Source organism: Nesoenas mayeri, assembly GCF_963082525.1.
Source record: "Nesoenas mayeri genome assembly, chromosome: 5".
NCBI classification, from domain to species: Eukaryota; Metazoa; Chordata; class Aves; order Columbiformes; family Columbidae; genus Nesoenas; species Nesoenas mayeri.
The window spans coordinates 51,457,922-51,476,276 of record NC_137548.1 but is presented as its reverse complement, the minus strand read 5'-3'; the positions used below and the strand labels follow the sequence as shown (position 1 = coordinate 51,476,276).

At 41.3% G+C, this 18,355-nt stretch overlaps 1 protein-coding gene across 1 annotated transcript in view; it reads right to left on the bottom strand.

Annotated features, from left to right (window-relative positions):
- LOC308041215 (mucin-5B) overlaps positions 1-18,355 on the bottom strand; it is a gene marked incomplete at both ends in the record, with an annotated part of 46,210 nt that overhangs the window by 479 nt on the left and 27,376 nt on the right. Inside the window, 19 exons of the mRNA XM_080345744.1 lie at positions 264-387; positions 1,123-1,162; positions 2,056-2,184; positions 3,318-3,413; positions 4,365-4,487; positions 5,035-5,075; positions 5,707-5,811; positions 6,666-6,843; positions 7,292-7,323; positions 7,678-7,799; positions 7,951-8,020; positions 8,530-8,708; positions 9,378-9,570; positions 10,809-10,992; positions 11,418-11,668; positions 11,977-12,154; positions 12,666-12,907; positions 13,608-13,700; positions 14,863-15,018. Of these exons, the coding sequence (XP_080201870.1) occupies positions 264-387; positions 1,123-1,162; positions 2,056-2,184; positions 3,318-3,413; positions 4,365-4,487; positions 5,035-5,075; positions 5,707-5,811; positions 6,666-6,843; positions 7,292-7,323; positions 7,678-7,799; positions 7,951-8,020; positions 8,530-8,708; positions 9,378-9,570; positions 10,809-10,992; positions 11,418-11,668; positions 11,977-12,154; positions 12,666-12,907; positions 13,608-13,700; positions 14,863-15,018 (2,536 nt within the window). The remainder of the gene's footprint in view (positions 1-263; positions 388-1,122; positions 1,163-2,055; positions 2,185-3,317; positions 3,414-4,364; positions 4,488-5,034; positions 5,076-5,706; positions 5,812-6,665; positions 6,844-7,291; positions 7,324-7,677; positions 7,800-7,950; positions 8,021-8,529; positions 8,709-9,377; positions 9,571-10,808; positions 10,993-11,417; positions 11,669-11,976; positions 12,155-12,665; positions 12,908-13,607; positions 13,701-14,862; positions 15,019-18,355) is intronic.

Below are 18,355 nucleotides of genomic sequence, written 5' to 3'. Positions count from 1 at the left end.
ATAAAGACATGTTTAATAACAGGTAGGTAATAAATTTAGCTGATTTCTTTTCAAAGGAACCTATTTTCCTAACTAAGGTAAGGTACTCCTGTCACATTCAAGACATTCAGTCACATTGCAAATGACTGCTGTCCTGCACACCCAGTTTCCCAACCAGATCTTTTTAAACAGCAGGAAGGGGACAACAGCTGCAGATCATTGGTGACAAGAACCCAGGTAGACCAGACGTGGAGGATGACAGAGAAAGGGGTTTTTTCACTTACACAGAATATGTACTGCATGTCCCTTCACAAAATGGCACTGGGACCGGAGCAGCTGACTTGCAGTTGTTGTGGGTGATATACTGCTCTTTCACACTGCGTTTGCATTTGTGTGGCAGATCAATACCTGTGCAGGAGAATACTACTGTTAGACTTCTTCAGACTGAAGAGTAAATGTTTTGAAAAATATCTGCTCGGAAACCAAGTGTAGATGATCCTGCTAAAACTTTTTACATTTCTAATGGATAAGCAGAGAAAACAAATGAGAGTGCAAAGAGGCAGTAACACAATTTCCTGTTGGTCAAGGCACTTTTCCATTTGTAGACTAGCTTAAATGAAGACTTATGTATAGATTCATGTAAAGACACTGTTGGACCAAGACCTAAAGGAGACATGAAGGGTTTGTGTTTGGTTTTGTGTTTGTTTGTTTGGGTTTTTGTTTGTTTGTTTTGGTTGGTTGGTTGGGTTTTGTTTCAAATTGCTTTAAATTACATTTGTGACTCTATAATAACCTACAATTTCTGCATGGATGCTACAGAAAAAAGACCCTTTTTTCCCATGCAGTTTCCAATTGGAAGAACACAGAGAACATTTTCTACAGTTTTTCTTATCAGGATTATCGTTTAAACTAACAGTATTTCAATTATTTAAAAATGCAGAAAAGGAGATCGAAGAATTTTAGTGTCCCCATTGGAAGAATGAGGCAGAATTTTGGCCTCAGCTGAGTGGATTTTCAGCCTCAGCTGTAAGAAGAGTCTTCCAGCCTGTGGAAACTGTAGACTCTCAGTGCATGCAGAAGCAGGACAAGCAGGGGAGAACCTAACAGTATTGGAATAAGGAATCAGTGATTTAATGCACTCACATGTCTTACAACAGCCATCTGAAGTCACATCAACTGTCCCCTGTATTGAAAGCAAACATAATCAAAACAGCTGAGATGCACATATTGCTAAACAACTAGCAGCAACAATAAGAGTTCAGGTATATTCTCTCATCTCTAACCAACACAGATTCCTCATCAGTCCTAGTTGTGTACCAATTATGTATAAAACTCCTTAAAAATCCATCAAGGAAGAGAGTGAATTTTCTTAAAACTATATATCCTTTTGCAAGTTGGTTAAGATGTCCTGTAACACATACTTGATCTTATGTAGGTCCTACTGAAGCCAGAACAAAAACCCCAGCCCCACAGGATGTCAGCTGCTCCTAGAATTAAACAGCCTGACCTGTGCAGAACCTGCTACAAAGCTAATTCAAGTCAATGGCTGTCTTTGTCCATGTTTGGGTCTTCAGATCTGCTGCAAAGCCTCACAACACTTCTGAAAGTTACTGGAAACCACTAATTGCTGAAAGCCATGGCATGAGTGATACTTCTTGCTCATTCATCTACCACTTCTGAGCTTAGTCATGCACCACGTATCAGAAGACACTGTGTTCATCGGTTCCCCTAGAGGTCCATGGTGAGTTATCATTTGCTCAATTGCATTTCATAACACTGATGTTTCTTGAGTGATGAAAAATCCCACCTTGCTATTGCCCCAATACTCTTCTCTTTCAAGTTCTAGTGCTTATCCCATAACAAGTAAAACGTATGGGTTGTTTCCAAATAGTTTTGTTGCACTTCCATGGGTCATTCCATTCAGGGCTGAAAAAGCATATTTCCTTCAAACAAGGATGATCATTTCAGAAAGATCAAGAAATACTGAAGCGGCTAATTCAAAACAGTAAAGAAAAATCCCAGACCAGCAGCAGGGCTCATTCCAGGAGGCTTTTTTTATGGTTCTGAAATACTTACTGGCACACAGTTTGATTCTTCAAATGGCAGGCAGACCTTTACTGTACTAGTCAAGGAAAACTGACCCGCTGATTCAGTGCATGTGTACTGTGTACAGTTATCATATGGAGCTTTATAACTCTTTCCAACCTGAATAAAAACAGGAAAAACCCCAATATAGTATAGCAATAAAAATTGAATAATGCAACAGTAGTACAATCAATGAACTAGCAGAGGGACAGGGTGGTTCATATCACTCTGAAAATGCTGAGATGTCTGTAACTCACATCTGCAAATTATGTACCAAGCTTACTAACTCTCAACCTGGGCAAAATCCCTTCTGTGGCCACGTAGGTGGAAAGAATCTAAAGCTGGTGACGGAATTAGCATAGAAGTATGAACAGAAATGCCAGAGGGTAGGTGTATTAAGGTATGTAGAATAAAATATAAACAAGAGAAAAACAATTATTTTAAAGTATTTCAACAGCTTTTTAACAGATGGAAGAGAAGCAAAAAGTGTGAAAGAGGAGAGAAGTCTTTGTCATAAAGGTTAATGAATAAATGCAAAACCTGCTCATGGAAACATAAAAAATGTGTATTGACACATGAGAAGCTAGTTTGTGAGGTAAATTATCAAGGAATAAAATAATTAAATAGAAAAGATGAAAAACACCAGAGCTGCCAGAGAGGCAATAGCATGTAAGAAAATGGCCACTGGTTGAGACAGAGTCATCAACCATTCACAGGAGTAGCAGGCTGTAATAAAACCAAAGAACTAGTCTGAGGCTCAGCCCATGTCTACACAACAGTATACTCACAAGACATGATGTATTACTCGAGTGTGTTACCAAGTCTCGCTACACTACAGCAGCTATGTCACTTCTGATTTCCGCCTCAGCAGATTCAGAACTGGTGGTAGTACAGCTATATCAGCTCGCTCACACTATTTAGCCCTGTATCTCCAGGGCAGTTTCCAGATTTTATGTGAAATCAGATCATGTATCTCTGCAAGAGCAGTATTACACGTCTCCATCCCCTGTATGTCAGGAGAAGGGGGTAACATGATTTCTATTCCTGCCAGAGATGCATAATTTTCACCATAGTGGTGCCTGTGAGATGCACATAGCAGAGAGCAGCTGTAAAAAACATCTACCTTTATTTTGAAAATACAAAAAATTTAAAATCTCCTAGGGGTCTTCACAGCCTCAAAATGTCACTGGTTCAAAAAATGCTGAGGTCTTCTTGATAATTCAGCCTTGTGTGCAGATCAAGGGAGTGCTTACCTCAATGGTCACATTGCCAAATGGAAAATTAGCCACACATGCCACTTGCTGGCACTGGCTGCAGCACTGACCTTCTTCTTCCACATAGTGGAAACCCTGTGGGAGTAAAGTTTCCATTTAGCCATGTTACCTGATGTCTTGTTTGTAAAGCACCTTTGAATCAAAGCCAAGAGATGGCAGAGATGGAGAGATGACAAGAAATGGCAGAGGAAATGAGCCAACATTCTGGTTTCATTTCCAGTGCCTTTACAAACTTGTTGGAGCCCCTTTAATCCTGACAATGAAAGCTAACAATTTATTTCCCTTATTGAACAGAGACTTCTGGACACTTCAGTTACCATGAAGACCCTGTCATTGGCTATTCTTCTCCCAGGCTAACACACAAGTCAGGACAGATAAATTAATGCAGTGTATGATTACTTGCACAATCTACCACTAGTTCTTGACCTGATATGATCATCCACAAGAATTGTTGCTGTCAGACATGTGAAGATCATGCATCAGTTATTTCCTCCCATGCTTTAGATATCCATTAATTGGTAGGTGTTGGTGTGGCAGGCTTCAGGATAAAGGATAATGGTTTTAATCATTTTTAGTATTAATGGTGGGTCTGGCCTTCTTTGGTCAAGAATGGAAAAGAAATCACTCCACTTATATTCAGTAAGAGACTGAATAGTTTATGTGCAGATCCTCAGCTCACAAGTGCTAGGAAGTGTCTGTATAAACCTCTGCGCAGTGTCTTTACAGTCTTATTTTTTGAGCTGAAAATGGCCAACACCAACAGAACAACACAAACATAATCTTTCAGGAGTGGGACTTCTCTTTAACAGGTTTGAAATAATTCTTCCTCGGGGCACCTTTCCAAGGGTGACCTCTTAAACTTTCTAGAGCAAAAATAATGAGCACCCTAAAAAGGACTTTACAAAGAATCTAACAGAAGATGCTGCTATCTTTCAGTGATGAAGTGATCATACTATCCCAGTTTTATAGTACATCCTCTCAACAGCCATTGTTCATGGTTGGGGAGGCTGAACGTATGGTGCTGACCTGCTGGCAGGTGGTTTGGCACTTCACTGGAACACACTGGATGCGGTTGGTCCGTGTCATTACATCCTGTTCATCTGTGCACACACAGTCCTCACAAGAGCTTTTAGGCACCATTGCCCCAGGCTGGAAATATAGAGGAGAGAGGAGACAGGCCATGGCAAGAATTCAGTGGGTTTTAGAATAAGCATACATGCCCTGGACTATCAAAAATGAATACTTAAGCTCAGGATTTATTTTTGGAAGAACTTGCTGAAACTAATACCTCCAGATCTCTAAAATCTCTCACTGTCAGTGTCACAAAATAAACATAAGGCTTACACTCCCAAGTGCATCACTTTTGTTAAATGAGTTATTATGTTATTTCAAATTTTGCTCAGTTTGATCTAGTAATCAGTCTTAAAACATCCAACAAGATGTAAAATTTTTATTCAGTCACAGTTCTGACTTCTTGACTCTAAAACATAGGTAAGATCTCATTTAGTAAGCAAGCTACTGGTCTCCAGTGTTACCTATTCAGTAACATTTGCAATAGTACATAAGACTACTGGCAGAGAAAAATTACAGGCCATTCTAATTATGCTTTTTATGTGAGTGTTGATTATTACAACTTCAGAAAATTCTGGCTTGGGCAGGATTAGCCTATGGAAAGAAGTGTCTGGAAGTAACCTACCTTAAATTCTACTCCTTCAGAAACACATACACCCTTTGGTACTGGAAGAAAAAATCAAATTAAAACTGTGTAGTAGGCATGATATAAACAGTTATTGTACTCATCTCTGAATTGTGATTTAGAGGAGACAAAGAGTAGAACTGAGCTTATTAACTAGCCTTAATGTGCACACAAGAGGGGAAAAATAACTAGTACATGGTGCTAATTGTTTTTCAGAAGCCTACATGCAATATCTGCTCAGATGTTATGCATGAAGTGGGTCTGATTCTATATCTTGGTGTCTTCTGTATCGAAAAATCTATTTAACTTTTTTTTTTTTTTTTCCCCATAATTGAAATTAATTGAGCTTTTCTTTATTGTTTACCACCTTGCTGGTAACAGAGTCATTGAGAAGCTGAGTCAGGTATGTGAATCTGGAAGCATAATCTGGCAGCAGAGCTTCTGGATGGGTTCATTGTAACCAACCTTTAGTATCTGATAAATAACTTAGGCTCACTGAATATTAGCTACAGAGAACCCAAATCAGTTACTCCACCTCCAAAACAGAAAAAGCACCAATTGTAAAGGTTGAGAGGGAAGGAGATAGATTACATCTTGTGATTTTGACTCACTTAGAAAAAATAAAGTAGTTCAAGAAATAAATAAAACACCTTAAGGAAGTGTGATACTTACTACAGGAGAAGATAGGACAACAACCATCCTCAGATATAGCAACCACTGGTTGGAAGCCTAATTCACATGCTGTTTTGTTGATAACACATGTTTTTATATCACATTCTGCAATAGACAGCAGAGATAAAGTAAGCCAAAGCATCCTGTCCAGCGGTGCTACTTGCAGACCAAAGCTTGAACATCCAAGGAATTAGGTAGAAAGAGATCATTCTTGAACCACATGCTTTTGTGGTTTGGAGCATGTTCAGGCAAAGTATCTCTAAGCTTGTTCTACTCCAAAGCTTTCCCCTGGACATACATTTCTGGCCCTTGTTCCCACTTCTCTTGCCCCACTGGATGTTATCTCCAAAAAAACTAAACACCCTCATCTCAAAAACAAAGAGAAGTGATGGAGTGACAGAGAAACAAGTTGAGGTAAATGAGTCAGATCATGAAAAAAAATGAAGAGATGGTGCATGAGAAGCGAAGATGTAAAGGTTGGGATATTCAAGGCAAAGTATCCTGACAGTGCCCACTGCTCCCTCAAGGCATCCAAGGATCCTAATGGACTTCTGCATGGCAGCATGGAGGGATGAGGAACAGAAATCTCCACAAGAGGCCTTGGAGGAGCCTGGAAGATAAGCACATCCTTTCTCAGTGAATGGATCACTGTGTGAAGATCACGTTTTCGTCTCAGAAGGGACAAAAGATCGAGAATCCTTAGAAGCACCTATGGGTCCCAATGGTCCATGGGGACCTTTCCAATGTAAGTATCTGGAAGGTCACGACACTAATTTAGAACACAAACTGTACCAGAAGAGGTGTCTTCTGACAGAGAGAGCTCCTGGCATGTAGATGGAAGAAAATACCACTCCAGTGTGTCTATTTGAATCTGGTACCTGAGGGATACCAGAGTTCACTTGAGGATTGCTGTTAAAGGCAAATGATGCCGCATTATGGTGGCTGAATTATTTACTCACCACAGACTGTCTCTGTGCAGCATGGGTCATCTAGACGTGTTTTTATTTTGTGTACAAAGCCCTCTTTAGTGCAGTTGATAGGTGGAGATACAGCGCAAGGCCGGGGGAAGCAAGAGATATTAAAAGTCACTTCATCGCAAGTACAGTATTGACAGTCATGCTCCCAAGCTTCTCTAGGCTGTGAAAACAATACGGATATGAATTCAGAGAATACAAACTAGAAGCTCTATATTAATGAATGCCTGCTGCAAGAGAGTGTAGGACTGGGTTGCCTTAATTTGGTATGTAGGAAAATCAGAGTTCAGATCCCAGAGGGAGAAGAAGGAAACAGTAAGAAAAAGTGCTACTATATGCCACCTTCCTTTACAGTTTTATGTGTTTTCAGAAGGGAAACATCATCGCTCTACAAGGAAAAAGTGATTCCCATGAACTGCTATTTCTGCTTCTGTACCTCAAGTGAATAATAAAGTTCTAGAGTTAATAAAATCTGCTGGTTTTGTCCCCACTGTGATTGCAGTTCACTGATACTTTAGTTTAGAATTGAAAGAAGAAACTAATGCAGTCATTTTTACAGGAGATCTCAGCACCTGACTGTAGTATAAAGACAGTATTTTCCTTTTTCTTACCTGCTTCACTGAGCCATCTTGTGCAGTACAACCTATAAAATGAATTGCAGATTCCTTTAATGATAACTGAACCAGGGAAAACAATAGAAGAAGAACATTAACAGAAGGAAAGTCTTAAAATCTGAGAAACAGCCAGAAAGAGATCCAGAAGTCACAGGTTGTGTATGCAATAGATATCAAAGATCCTTCGCTTTGTTCTTTTGCAAGTTACACTTTCTAAGTAAGAGCAGGCGAAACTGCCAATCTGAAACATTTCCAGCCTATAAAGAAGGGGTCAGTACCAAGGTTCCCCCATTTCCTCTGTACCCAGAACATCCACTTTAATGTGCACTTCCAGTCAGGGTCTTATACCCCCTTCCCATCCCAACAGTTACATTATTTCTTACCACAGACAGAAACACAAATGCCATCATGGTCATTCAACAGAATTTTTCCATCGGGACAGTAGCATCCCTCAACAAACACTGGTGTGTTAGTTTGGGAGGGGAGGATGTCCGTAACAACTTCTCTGCACAATTAGAACAAAAACAGGGATGAATGAGAGGCAGAAAACTGCCCCAAGGAAATTAGACATCTAAATCCCTCAAAAATGTGAACTTCCAGCCTTCCTCAGCAATTTTCAAATTATGGACTTCAAAAGTGCCCTAGAAATCACTCACCTGCTGAAGCAAGTGTTTCTTTTTGCTTCTCTGCATGGCTTGTACACCTGATCCTGAGGACAGCTGGCCTCTGTGGAGCATTATAACACATAGATTAGAAAGTCCAGACCCATGTGCACAACATACAAAACACACACTAACAGTGCTTGCCCCACAGGTCCACACAGCCCAGGCTCCAGCAGAGGGAGAGGGTCCCTGCAGCTTCAGCAAGAGTGGATCAAAAGATTCAGCAAGATGCTTGCAACAGTACTGGTAGTGCTTGCCCTTGTATCACTGGGTCACTCTGAGCACGGCAAAGCACGGAGAAGCTGTGCATTGCCATTGAGTGATGAAGCTCTAGGTAACACATAGGACTTCTCAGCTGAGCTGCTCAGGAGAGACTATGGACCTGTTTCCCACTTGTTTTTCACCAGTTCTGGACTTGAACAACGTCTTTTATTTGTTCCTATTTTTTCTCAGGTCCAGAGCAGCTCAGGAGAGATTGAAGCCTGATGTTGTGGAGGAACACGAACAGGCGTGTAGGTGAGGAAAGAACAGACCAGAGTTGCTTTACCATCAGCAGGTCTTTCTCAGGCTTACCACACTGCCCATTTGCCTGCCTCCTCCAGTCCACACAAACCCCATGGAGCCCGCACAAGGCTGCATAGGTCTGCATGCTCTGGCACTCAGTGCTGGGGTGGCGTTCTGAGCACCCACTGGCCACGCATGCCTCATAGTAGGGCTGTGGACGGACCACACCATGGCACTCAGTCAGGTTCCTTCACAAAGCAAGGAGACAGACATGGCATTTCACTTCAGTTGGCTACTTCCAAAGAAGAATTTAACTTATAACCAAACGCTTCCCCGCCCAGAAAACCTCAAGGTAAAGATGCAACTACAAATTACTCTGATACGCAATACACCCACACAGCTTATTAAGAATGAGCTTCATCTCCCATTCTTTACAATACTTTGAAAGGAAGTTATTTTATGTTGGACTGATACCTGCAAAGAAAAGTCTCCCACGGAGCTCACAGCTATAATTCTATATGTTGATATTTTTATGTCAGAATGTTTGACAATCCTGTTTAAACCACAGAATTATTTTAAAAACACACACAGATTTTCTTACTAGAGTCTGACTGTGTATCTTTTAATCCAGAGCTCTGAGAAATTGAATTACAGGTAGTTTCTGGTTGGCTTCTCCAGAACTGACAGGCAGAGGGAGTGCCAAGCAGCAGACACTATTAAAGGAAGACACGTTTTGATGATGTGGCTGAAAAAGATCTGCCAAATTCAGGAACATATCAGTTCGCTGCTCAATTTTTCAAGGTATGCTACACTTAATGTTTTGTTTGTATCCTATAAGCAGTTCACCCAACCCATGTAGTGAAGCACAAAATTGTCTTGTGGACTTATTTTTCTGACATTTTTGGTACTTGTCTTACCAGATGATTTTACACAGATCAGAAGGCTCACAGTGCTGATGATATTCAATCTCGATTGGTTCTGAGACACCTGGGTTGCAGTATCTGTTGGTAGGATCTGGGACTTTCCAATCTAATGCCATCTCTTTCAAGGACTCGATAACCTCCCCGTTCCTTTTCATAGTATCATCAGTCTTCTGGTTGGTGCAGGTACCTGGTAGCAATATAAAAACAAAGTAAGAGTTTGAGGACAGTAGGTGCTGATGAAGCTGCTTCTAGAGAAAACCTGGAAGGAAGTTCACTTCCTTGTGGGAAGGTAACAACACATGTGGTCCTGGATGAGTTCACAGGAACTTTTTGTAGAAAGAGAAGACTAGGAAAAATAGTTTGTCAAGTTACTCATGAAAACTAGAGTTGATGTGTTGGTTCATGCATTTCTCCTGATGGCTAAAGCACCTAGGATAACTGTCTAGCACAGGACTCTCTAGATTTCATTCATTCCCCTATCAAATAGATATGATTGACAGGAAGGTCTTAGAAAGAGCCAGGATCAAACGAATCCATGGCTGTCTGTCTTCCTCTCACACCTTTGAAGAACCAGCGTTTGTTCAAGTACAAGAATGGAAGGAATTGAACCCTTGTACGCTCATTTCAAGCCAACTGCATCAAACAACTTATGCTTCTTTCTTATTAGATGTTAGTAAACCCATTGTGCAGCCTTATCAAGACTAAATCACAGGTGAAAATCCTGTACTTCTCAAATGGCCAACCATTCACAATTCAGATTTCAGGATGCCTCATCCCCTGCCATAGAAGGGCTTGTCAAATGCCACAATCATGCCCTAATAGTCACCCTAGCAATCTGTAGCTTAGTCCTGTATCTTCTAGCACTTATACTGATAGAAAAATTACCTTCAAACACCGTTGATGCACAAGAATTTGAAATAATCTGGACAATCTTACCAGCCATTGTACTTGTCTTACCTGCCCTTCCATCCCTACAAATCCTGTACATAATGAATGAAACTGATGAGCCTGACCTAACTCTAAAAGCTATCGGACATCAATGATATTGGACCTCTGAGTACACAGCTTTCAAAGACTTAACATTTGACTCGTGCATAATCCCAACAACAGAACTCCCCCAGGACATTTCCAACTGCTAGAAGTTGACAATCGTGTTGCTGTCCCTACAGAATCCCCAATTCATATTATCATTACCACTGGCAATGTACTCTATCCATTAGCAGACTGTGAACAGAATGAAAGGAAGTGACTTAAAACTCTGCCACCTAACAGTGTCTTTTCCCCAAATAGAGATCAATTTGTTAAAATTTGTGAGAAATAGAAATCAGTGGAATTACAAGCATTTAGAGACATTTACAAGGGTACAAGAGAAAGAAGGAGGAAAATTTATTACATTCATTACTGTCAGCTAATAAAGACACTCACCACACAGTCCCATGGTATTGTTATAAAACTTTCCAAAAGGGAGTTTTATGTAAAATGCAAGTCGACTGTAGGAGACATAAACTTCTAATTCAGGTATTTCAACTATGACATAAAGACCGGAACTAGTTATCCTGATACCATTCTTGGAAATGTCTGGAGCAACTTTCTTATCATTGAACAAAATCTGAAATGAAGTGGAAAAAAAGGTCTCTATGGACATCCTTCCATTGAGTAAGGCATCCGGTTTGTGCAACCAGAAAGTAGAGCAGCACACATTCAGACCTCAGGTACACCAAATGAAGTCAATCTAAGGCATTCATCGAAACAGTTCTCTATGATTCCTTTTTAATATGTTGTAATTTATATTTGAATTCTCATGTCAGGAAGAAAAACATAACTTTCAATTAAGTGATCATTTCCCAAGTTTTTAGAATATGCATTTTTCTTGTTAATACAAAGGAAAACAGAGAAAGAAAGCAATGAAGTTGTATTTACTACCCATTCCATTTTTTACAAGCTTTATCCATTGTAGTGACAGGACATTTAGAAGTGCAGTAATATAACTACAGAAAAATAGTATTGAGAATTCATCTTAACACATTACTTTACCACGTTTGTTTCTTTTCCATGTTCCATTGCTTGTGTCAGAGTAACAACAGAGTTGGAGTGAAAAATGAGAAGGGACATTGAACAAATTCCTCCATCAATGGCACCACAGTAGTAGTTGTCTATGTGAATCCAGAAGTTGTGAGAGTCAGGATGAATTGACTTGACCAGGACATAGGTGCAGTTTTCTTTAAAATTATAATATGTTCCATCAAAAGTCACATAATGCTCATTTCCCCATCCACTGCAAATACCTGGAAGACAGAGTAACAGACTTCGAGTTTGGCTTCTGATCTTCCTATAAGTATGAGCTAGTTTTAAGTCTTTTACTCACTTTAAGTGAAAGCTGAAAAAACAGTACAATAAAGAAAAACTAACCCAACAAGGACACTCTTATCTACTCTTAACAGCCAATATTTTAGGTGAGACTTCTGTTTCATTACATTCTACTGAATTATTATAATATGAACATAATATAGATGTTGACTACATAGACTTATCTTTCTTGATGCCCAGCTGAACATAACATAAATGTCATGGATTCTCCTGCCTCAGTACTTACACTGACACTCAAAGACTTCACAGCAACCTGTTTCATCATAGTGTTTCGTGAATGGGAAACCATTGACACAGAGTTTCAGTTGCTGAGGAGGGCAAGTTATGCTGGACAGTTTAATATTGTTTCCTTCTCCCAGGCATGTGGCAATCTGGCAGTTTCCAAAGTTCCATGTTTCATTAAACTATTGATGGATTGAAAAATAAGAGAAGAGGCACATGGCAAAGTAATGTGACAAAATTTTTTAAATTACACACAGCAACTCCATTCAGTTAATTGTCTAGCATGGCATTACTTGATATCTACTCTTTCTCTGGAAATCAGGCAACATGAAACACATAGCAATCCACAGAGCCTTGATAACTACTTCTGTTCCACAACATTTTATATAGGACTCATTCCTATGGTCCTGACTGCTTCTGATGATGACACCATTCCAAATGTGGTTTCCTGGCCTGCTTCAGCTTAGGTAGCTCTGCCCACATACAATCATTTAGATATTTCACATGGAAAGAATAATCTTCAACTTATTCCCTGAGTTACTTTGGGGCTTCTAGTATACTTCTAAATCATCTAATTCAGCCACATCTACAATCCAGCTGCAGTAGTGGTTACCAGCATCAGAGAGGAACATCAAATCCCGGCTGTAGGCAATGCTGTAGCTGAAGAAATATATATGCTTTCAAGTTTCTTACCTTTCTGGAGGGAATGAGCCCAAGGCAGTCGCTAAAGGAAGTCCCCGTGGAAGCAGGAACTTGGCTTGTTGTAGTGGGAGCAGATGTTGGTAGACAGCCTTCAGAGTCTGGATCACAGATCTTGAGGGTCTCAGTGTGACCAATTTTACACTCTGCCCAAATTAATTCAATCTGACACGATGTATTGCAAACGGAGTAAGCACAATGACCTGATATATTCACTGGCAGAGAAATGTTTTCTCCTGCAAGGCCAAAATCCAATAGTTAGCACTGAATTGTGCATTAAGTTGGTAACTCTCAAGGCCCACACATCACAGATCAGCCACATACTCAGCCCTGTATTTAGCTAGCTGGGTCTGCCTGTACCTGATGGCTATGCTCGGGTGTGACTGTCTGTCTGCACCTTCTTGAATTCAGTGACTGAAACAGAGCTCCATTCATCCATATCGAAGAGGCCGAGGGAGGGCCACAGGCGGTTAATCTGAAAATCTGCTCTTAAGTACGTTAGCATGAATTGAAAATGGGTACAACAGGAGAGAATATTGAGTTCATCACTGAGTGCATCTGGTCTTCACAAAGACCAGCAGAGAAGTTGTTCAGGTGCTACTAAGACATGACAAGTCTTCCCTGCTCTGTTTTTGGAATGTGACTGTGGATTACAAACCCTTGTTCAGCAGTCTGAAATTTGGGGGTTGTGCTGGAGTCCACTGAACTTAGCATCTGGTATAAGCTTCCTTACATCAGGGATATCCAAACCAGGACGAAGTTATAGGATATGGGAGAGCTGTAGTTCTAAATGTGTTAGTTACTGTTCAAACATGTAACAACTTGTAGTAACATGTAGCTGCAGTAGGATGAAGGAGCTCTTGCTGAAGCACCTGTAGCTAACAGTACATGTTGCCACATCTATGGTGCAGAAAAAATATTTGCTTGGTTTCTCACCCATTTGTATCAATTGTCCATTCTCATTGCAGAAACAGGGCGTGGCTACTATTGATGATAGAGCTGCAGATGTTACAAGTTGCATATGTAGTTCTGCAGGAAATTAAATCAATTAGTATTCACATCCTCTGCTACTCTACTGTCAAGCACTATGGCATCTGTTATATTCTCTACAATTACAAAAAGAGGGAAAAAAAAAATTTATACCCCCACCACATTCTGTACAGGTACACACCAAAACCATCCTCCTTGTATTTATATACTCTATATACACTGTATGCTACTAGAATTTTTTTCTATATAGACTACAATAACCTGCCCTTCTACTGTCACTTATTCATTCAATTTTAAGGTTTATTTGAACTTCCTAATCCTACAGAACTTCACCAGATTTTGGAGAGGTGATTTCTAGTGGCACACCATTTTGTCTTTTAATACTTTGTTGCAAATAATCTGTTGGTTTAAATGCAGGCAGATCATCTAGACATTTTACTATGCCACCTACATTCTGCTTTCAATAGTCCTTCCTTTTCTAGCTATTACTCCATTACACGTCTTCTTGCACTTGTTTGGTAAATGCCAAACACAAAGGCTCCGCATCAAGTCTTTAGCTCTTCTACTCACTTCAGAAGCTAACTTTTAATTTTCCTTGTCCTCTTTGTATAATTTGCTACCAGGATAATACACATATTTTTAGTCACATATTTTTCTTTGTTATAATGGTTTGGCAAAATTCCACCTTTTCTTTATTTCCTTTTATTTCCTATTTCCTATTCCTCTTCACCCTTCAATGTCTCTTTTGGGAAGGCAATAAACTGCCAGGCATTTTCTTGGTCCAGTGACTCATTTGAGACCAACTTATTCCAATGCAGAAAACAGTAAAGTAAGAACCGTAGTCTGTTATAGGCAATAAGAAGGAGAAAAACAAAGTTTAGATGTATGAAATATTTGGACCAGCAACACCAGAGTGTCAGCTATGATAGGTCCAAGGTCATTGTAAGAGCTGTCCTGAGAAATGGCTAGATGTCTCTGTTCTCTGTTTAGCTCATTGACAGTAAGAATACATAAAAATTGCACTTTGGGTCTCCACCATGGGACTCACAAGCTCTGACCCCTCATTCCTGAACCTTCAACTGCCTTAAATTCCATGCTTATCCTAAACACACAGTAGGAGTCTTTTTTTCAAAATGTAAGAATTTTATTACCATTAGAGACTTTCATAAAACCACCACCAAACCTCTTATAAATCTAGTACCTTGTGCTGGTGTGGATGGTGTTCTGCAAGGGATGAGTGTTTTAATGATCTCCCCGTTGGGACCACAGACAGCATCACCACACTCAGTCCCATATACATGGCTGTATATGGTTTCATTTAAGGTATAGGTCTTTCCATTGTAGCAGCAAAGGCAATCTGAGACACCAAAAGAGCAAATGCCATGGTAATAGGGGACTCTTGTTACATAAATACAAATGAAAATAAAACCAAGCTCTGGATTTACCCTTCTATAGCTCATATCATCAAATGTATTACCTGGCTGAAACACCTTTGCAGTTTCTACTTGAGAAGTTGCACTGACAGTCTACCTCATTTACACAAAGTGGGTTGGATTTTTGTTGTTGCTGGTGTTTGTTGGAGTCATCTTGCATAAAACAATTACTGGCTGGTGAAAGCATCAGAACTAGCACTGTCTTCACCCAGCACAGAGAACAGGTGCGTTGCCTCTCGGCAGGAAATGTGACTGGGATTACTGCCTTGCTGAGTGATAAAACACTGGCTCATTAGGTGCTGCATAGCCATTTCCACATACTAATAAGGAGCATGCAGTGATGAACAGTTTCATTTAAATATAAATGTGGGGAAAGGATACTGGGTCAGGAGTTAGCAGGGCTCATTGAGAAAGCTTTAAACTAGATTTGAAGGGGTGGGGTGGGGAGGAAACCAAGTGTAGCAGAGATATACCCAAGGGTGACATGTCAGTATTTGAGAGAAGTTCTAGTGAGGCCCTTCAGTCTGCCATCCCAGTGGAGGTAGGGGATGGAGAGCCACATGGCAGGAGAAACACAAAAACACAAGGGTTATTGTTGTTAGAAACTGTGGAAGCACTTGAGGATGGCCACAGAGGAATTAGGGCTTCTCACCTGAAAAAAGTAGTGGGATCAATAGCCCAGATGAAGTGCATCTATATGAATGCATGCAGCATGGGCAACAAACAGGAGAAGCTGGAAGCCATTGTGAGGTAGAAAAGCTATGATATAGTTGCCATCACAGAAACATGGTGGGATGACTCTCATAACTGGAGTGCTGCATTAGATGGCTATAAACTATTCAGAAGGGATAGGAGAGGAGGGAGAGGAGGTGGGGTAGCCATGTATGTTAGGGAGTGTTTTGATTGTCTGGAACTTGAGGGGAGTGATGATAGGGTCGAGTGTCTGTGGGTGAGAACCAAGGGGAAGGGCAACAAGGTGGACATCCTGGTGGGGGTCTGTTACAGGCCACCCAATCAGAATTAAGAGACAGATGAAATATTTTGCAGGCAGCTGAGAGAAGTCTCCCAGTCGCTAGCCCTTGTTCTTTTGGGGGACTTCAAGCTACCAGGTGTCTGCTGGAAATACAACACAGCAGAGAGGAAGACATCTAGGAGGCTCCTGGAGTGCATGGAAGACAAGGTCCTGACACAGCTGGTTAGCAAGCCTACTAGGGAAGACACCCCACTGAATCTGTTCTTTGTAACTAGAGAAGGACTCATGGGAAACGTGTTGGAGGTTGCCTTGGGCATAGCGACCATAAAATAATTGAGTTCTCTGTTCTTCGAGAATTTAGAAGGGTGGTTAGCAGAACTGCTACTTTGGACTTCTGAAGGGCAGACTTTGATCTGTTTAGGAGGCTGGTTGGCAAAGTCCCTTGGGAGGCTGACATGAAGGGCAAAGGAGTCCAGGAAGGCTCGTCTCTCCTCAAGACGGTAATCCTAGAGGCGCAGGAGCAGGATGACCCTGTGTGCTGGAAGGCGAGCCGGTGGGAAAGAAGACTGGCCTGGCTGAATAGAGAGCTGTGGCTGGAACTTAGGAATAAAAAGAGAATTTACAGCCTTTGGAAGGAGGGGCAGGCTACTCAAGAGGAATACAAAAATGCCATGAAGTTAAGTGGGGAGGAAATTAGAAGGGCCAAAGCCCAAATAGAGCTCAGCCTAGTTATTGCTGTAAAAGGCAATAAAAATGTTTCTATAAATATATCAACTACAAAAAGAGGGCTAAGGAGAATTTTGACAAAAGATGATGGAAAGGCTGAGGTACTAAATGCCATATTTGCCTCAGTCTTTAATAGTCAGATCAGTGGTGTTCCACATATCCAGCCCCCTGAGTCAGAAGACAGGGATGGGGAGAAGAATGAAGCCCCAATAATCCAAGGGGAAATGGTTAGTGACCTGCTACACCACTTGGACACCCACAAGTCTGTGGGGCCAGATTGGATACATCCAAGGGTGCTGAGAGAGCTGGCAGAAGTGATCACTAAGCCACTTTCTATTATCTATCAGTGATCATGGCTAACTTGGGAGGTCTCAGTTGACTGGAACTTGGCTAACATGATGCCCATCTACAAGAAGGGCCATAAGGAGGATCCAGCAAACTACAGACCTGTCAGTCTAACCTCAGTGCCAGGCAAGGTCATGGAGCAGATGATCTAGAGTAACATCACATGGCACATACTAGAGAACCATATGATCAGGCCCAGTCAACATGAGTTTATGGAAGGCAGATCCTGTTTGACCAGCCTGATCTCCTTCTATGACAAGGTGACCCATCTAGTAGATGAGGGAAAAGCTGTGGATGTTGTGTACCTACACTTCAGTAAAGTCTTTGACACCATATCCCACAGCATTGTCCTGGAAAAGCTGGCAGCTCATGGCCTGAATGGATGTACTCCGTGATTGATAAAGAACTGACTGGATGGCCAGGCCAAAAGAGTTGTGGTGAATAGAGACATATCCAGTTGGTGGTCGGTCATGAGTGGTGTTCCCCAGGGCTCAGTATTCGTGCCAGTTCTGTTTAATCTCTTTATCAATGATCTGGACAAGGAGATTGAATGCACCCTCAGGAAGCTTGCAGATGACACCAAATTAAGTGGAAGTGTTGATCTGCTGGAGGGTAGGAAGGCCATGCAGAGCGATCTGGATGGTTGGGCTGAGGCCAATTGTATGAGATTTAACAAGGCCAAGTGCTGGGTCCTGCACTTGGGTGACAAAAACCCCAGGCAGCACTACAGGCTCAGGGAAGAGTGGCTGGAAAGCTGCCTGGCAGAAAAGATCTGTATCAGAAATGGTGTGGCCAGCAGGACTACAGGAGCGATCATGCCACTGTACCTGGCACTGGTGAGGCCTCAACCTGAACACTGTGTTCTGTTTTGGGACCCCCATCATAACAAAGACATTGAGATACTAGAGAGAGTGCAGAGGAGGGTGACAAAGCTGATGAGGGGCCTGGAGCACAAATCTTATGAGTGGTTGAGGGAACTGGGGCTGTTTAGCCTGGAGAAAAGGAGGCTGAGGGGAGACCTTATTGCTGTGTGCAACTACCTGAAAGGAGGTTGTATCATGGAGTGTGTTGGTCTCTTCTCCCAAGTTGCAAGTGATAGGACAAGAGGAAATGACCTCAAGTTGTGCCAGGGGAGGTTTAGATTGGATATTAGGAGAAGATTCTCCATGGAAAGGCTTGTCAGGCATTGGAACAGGCTACCCAGGGAAGTGATGGAG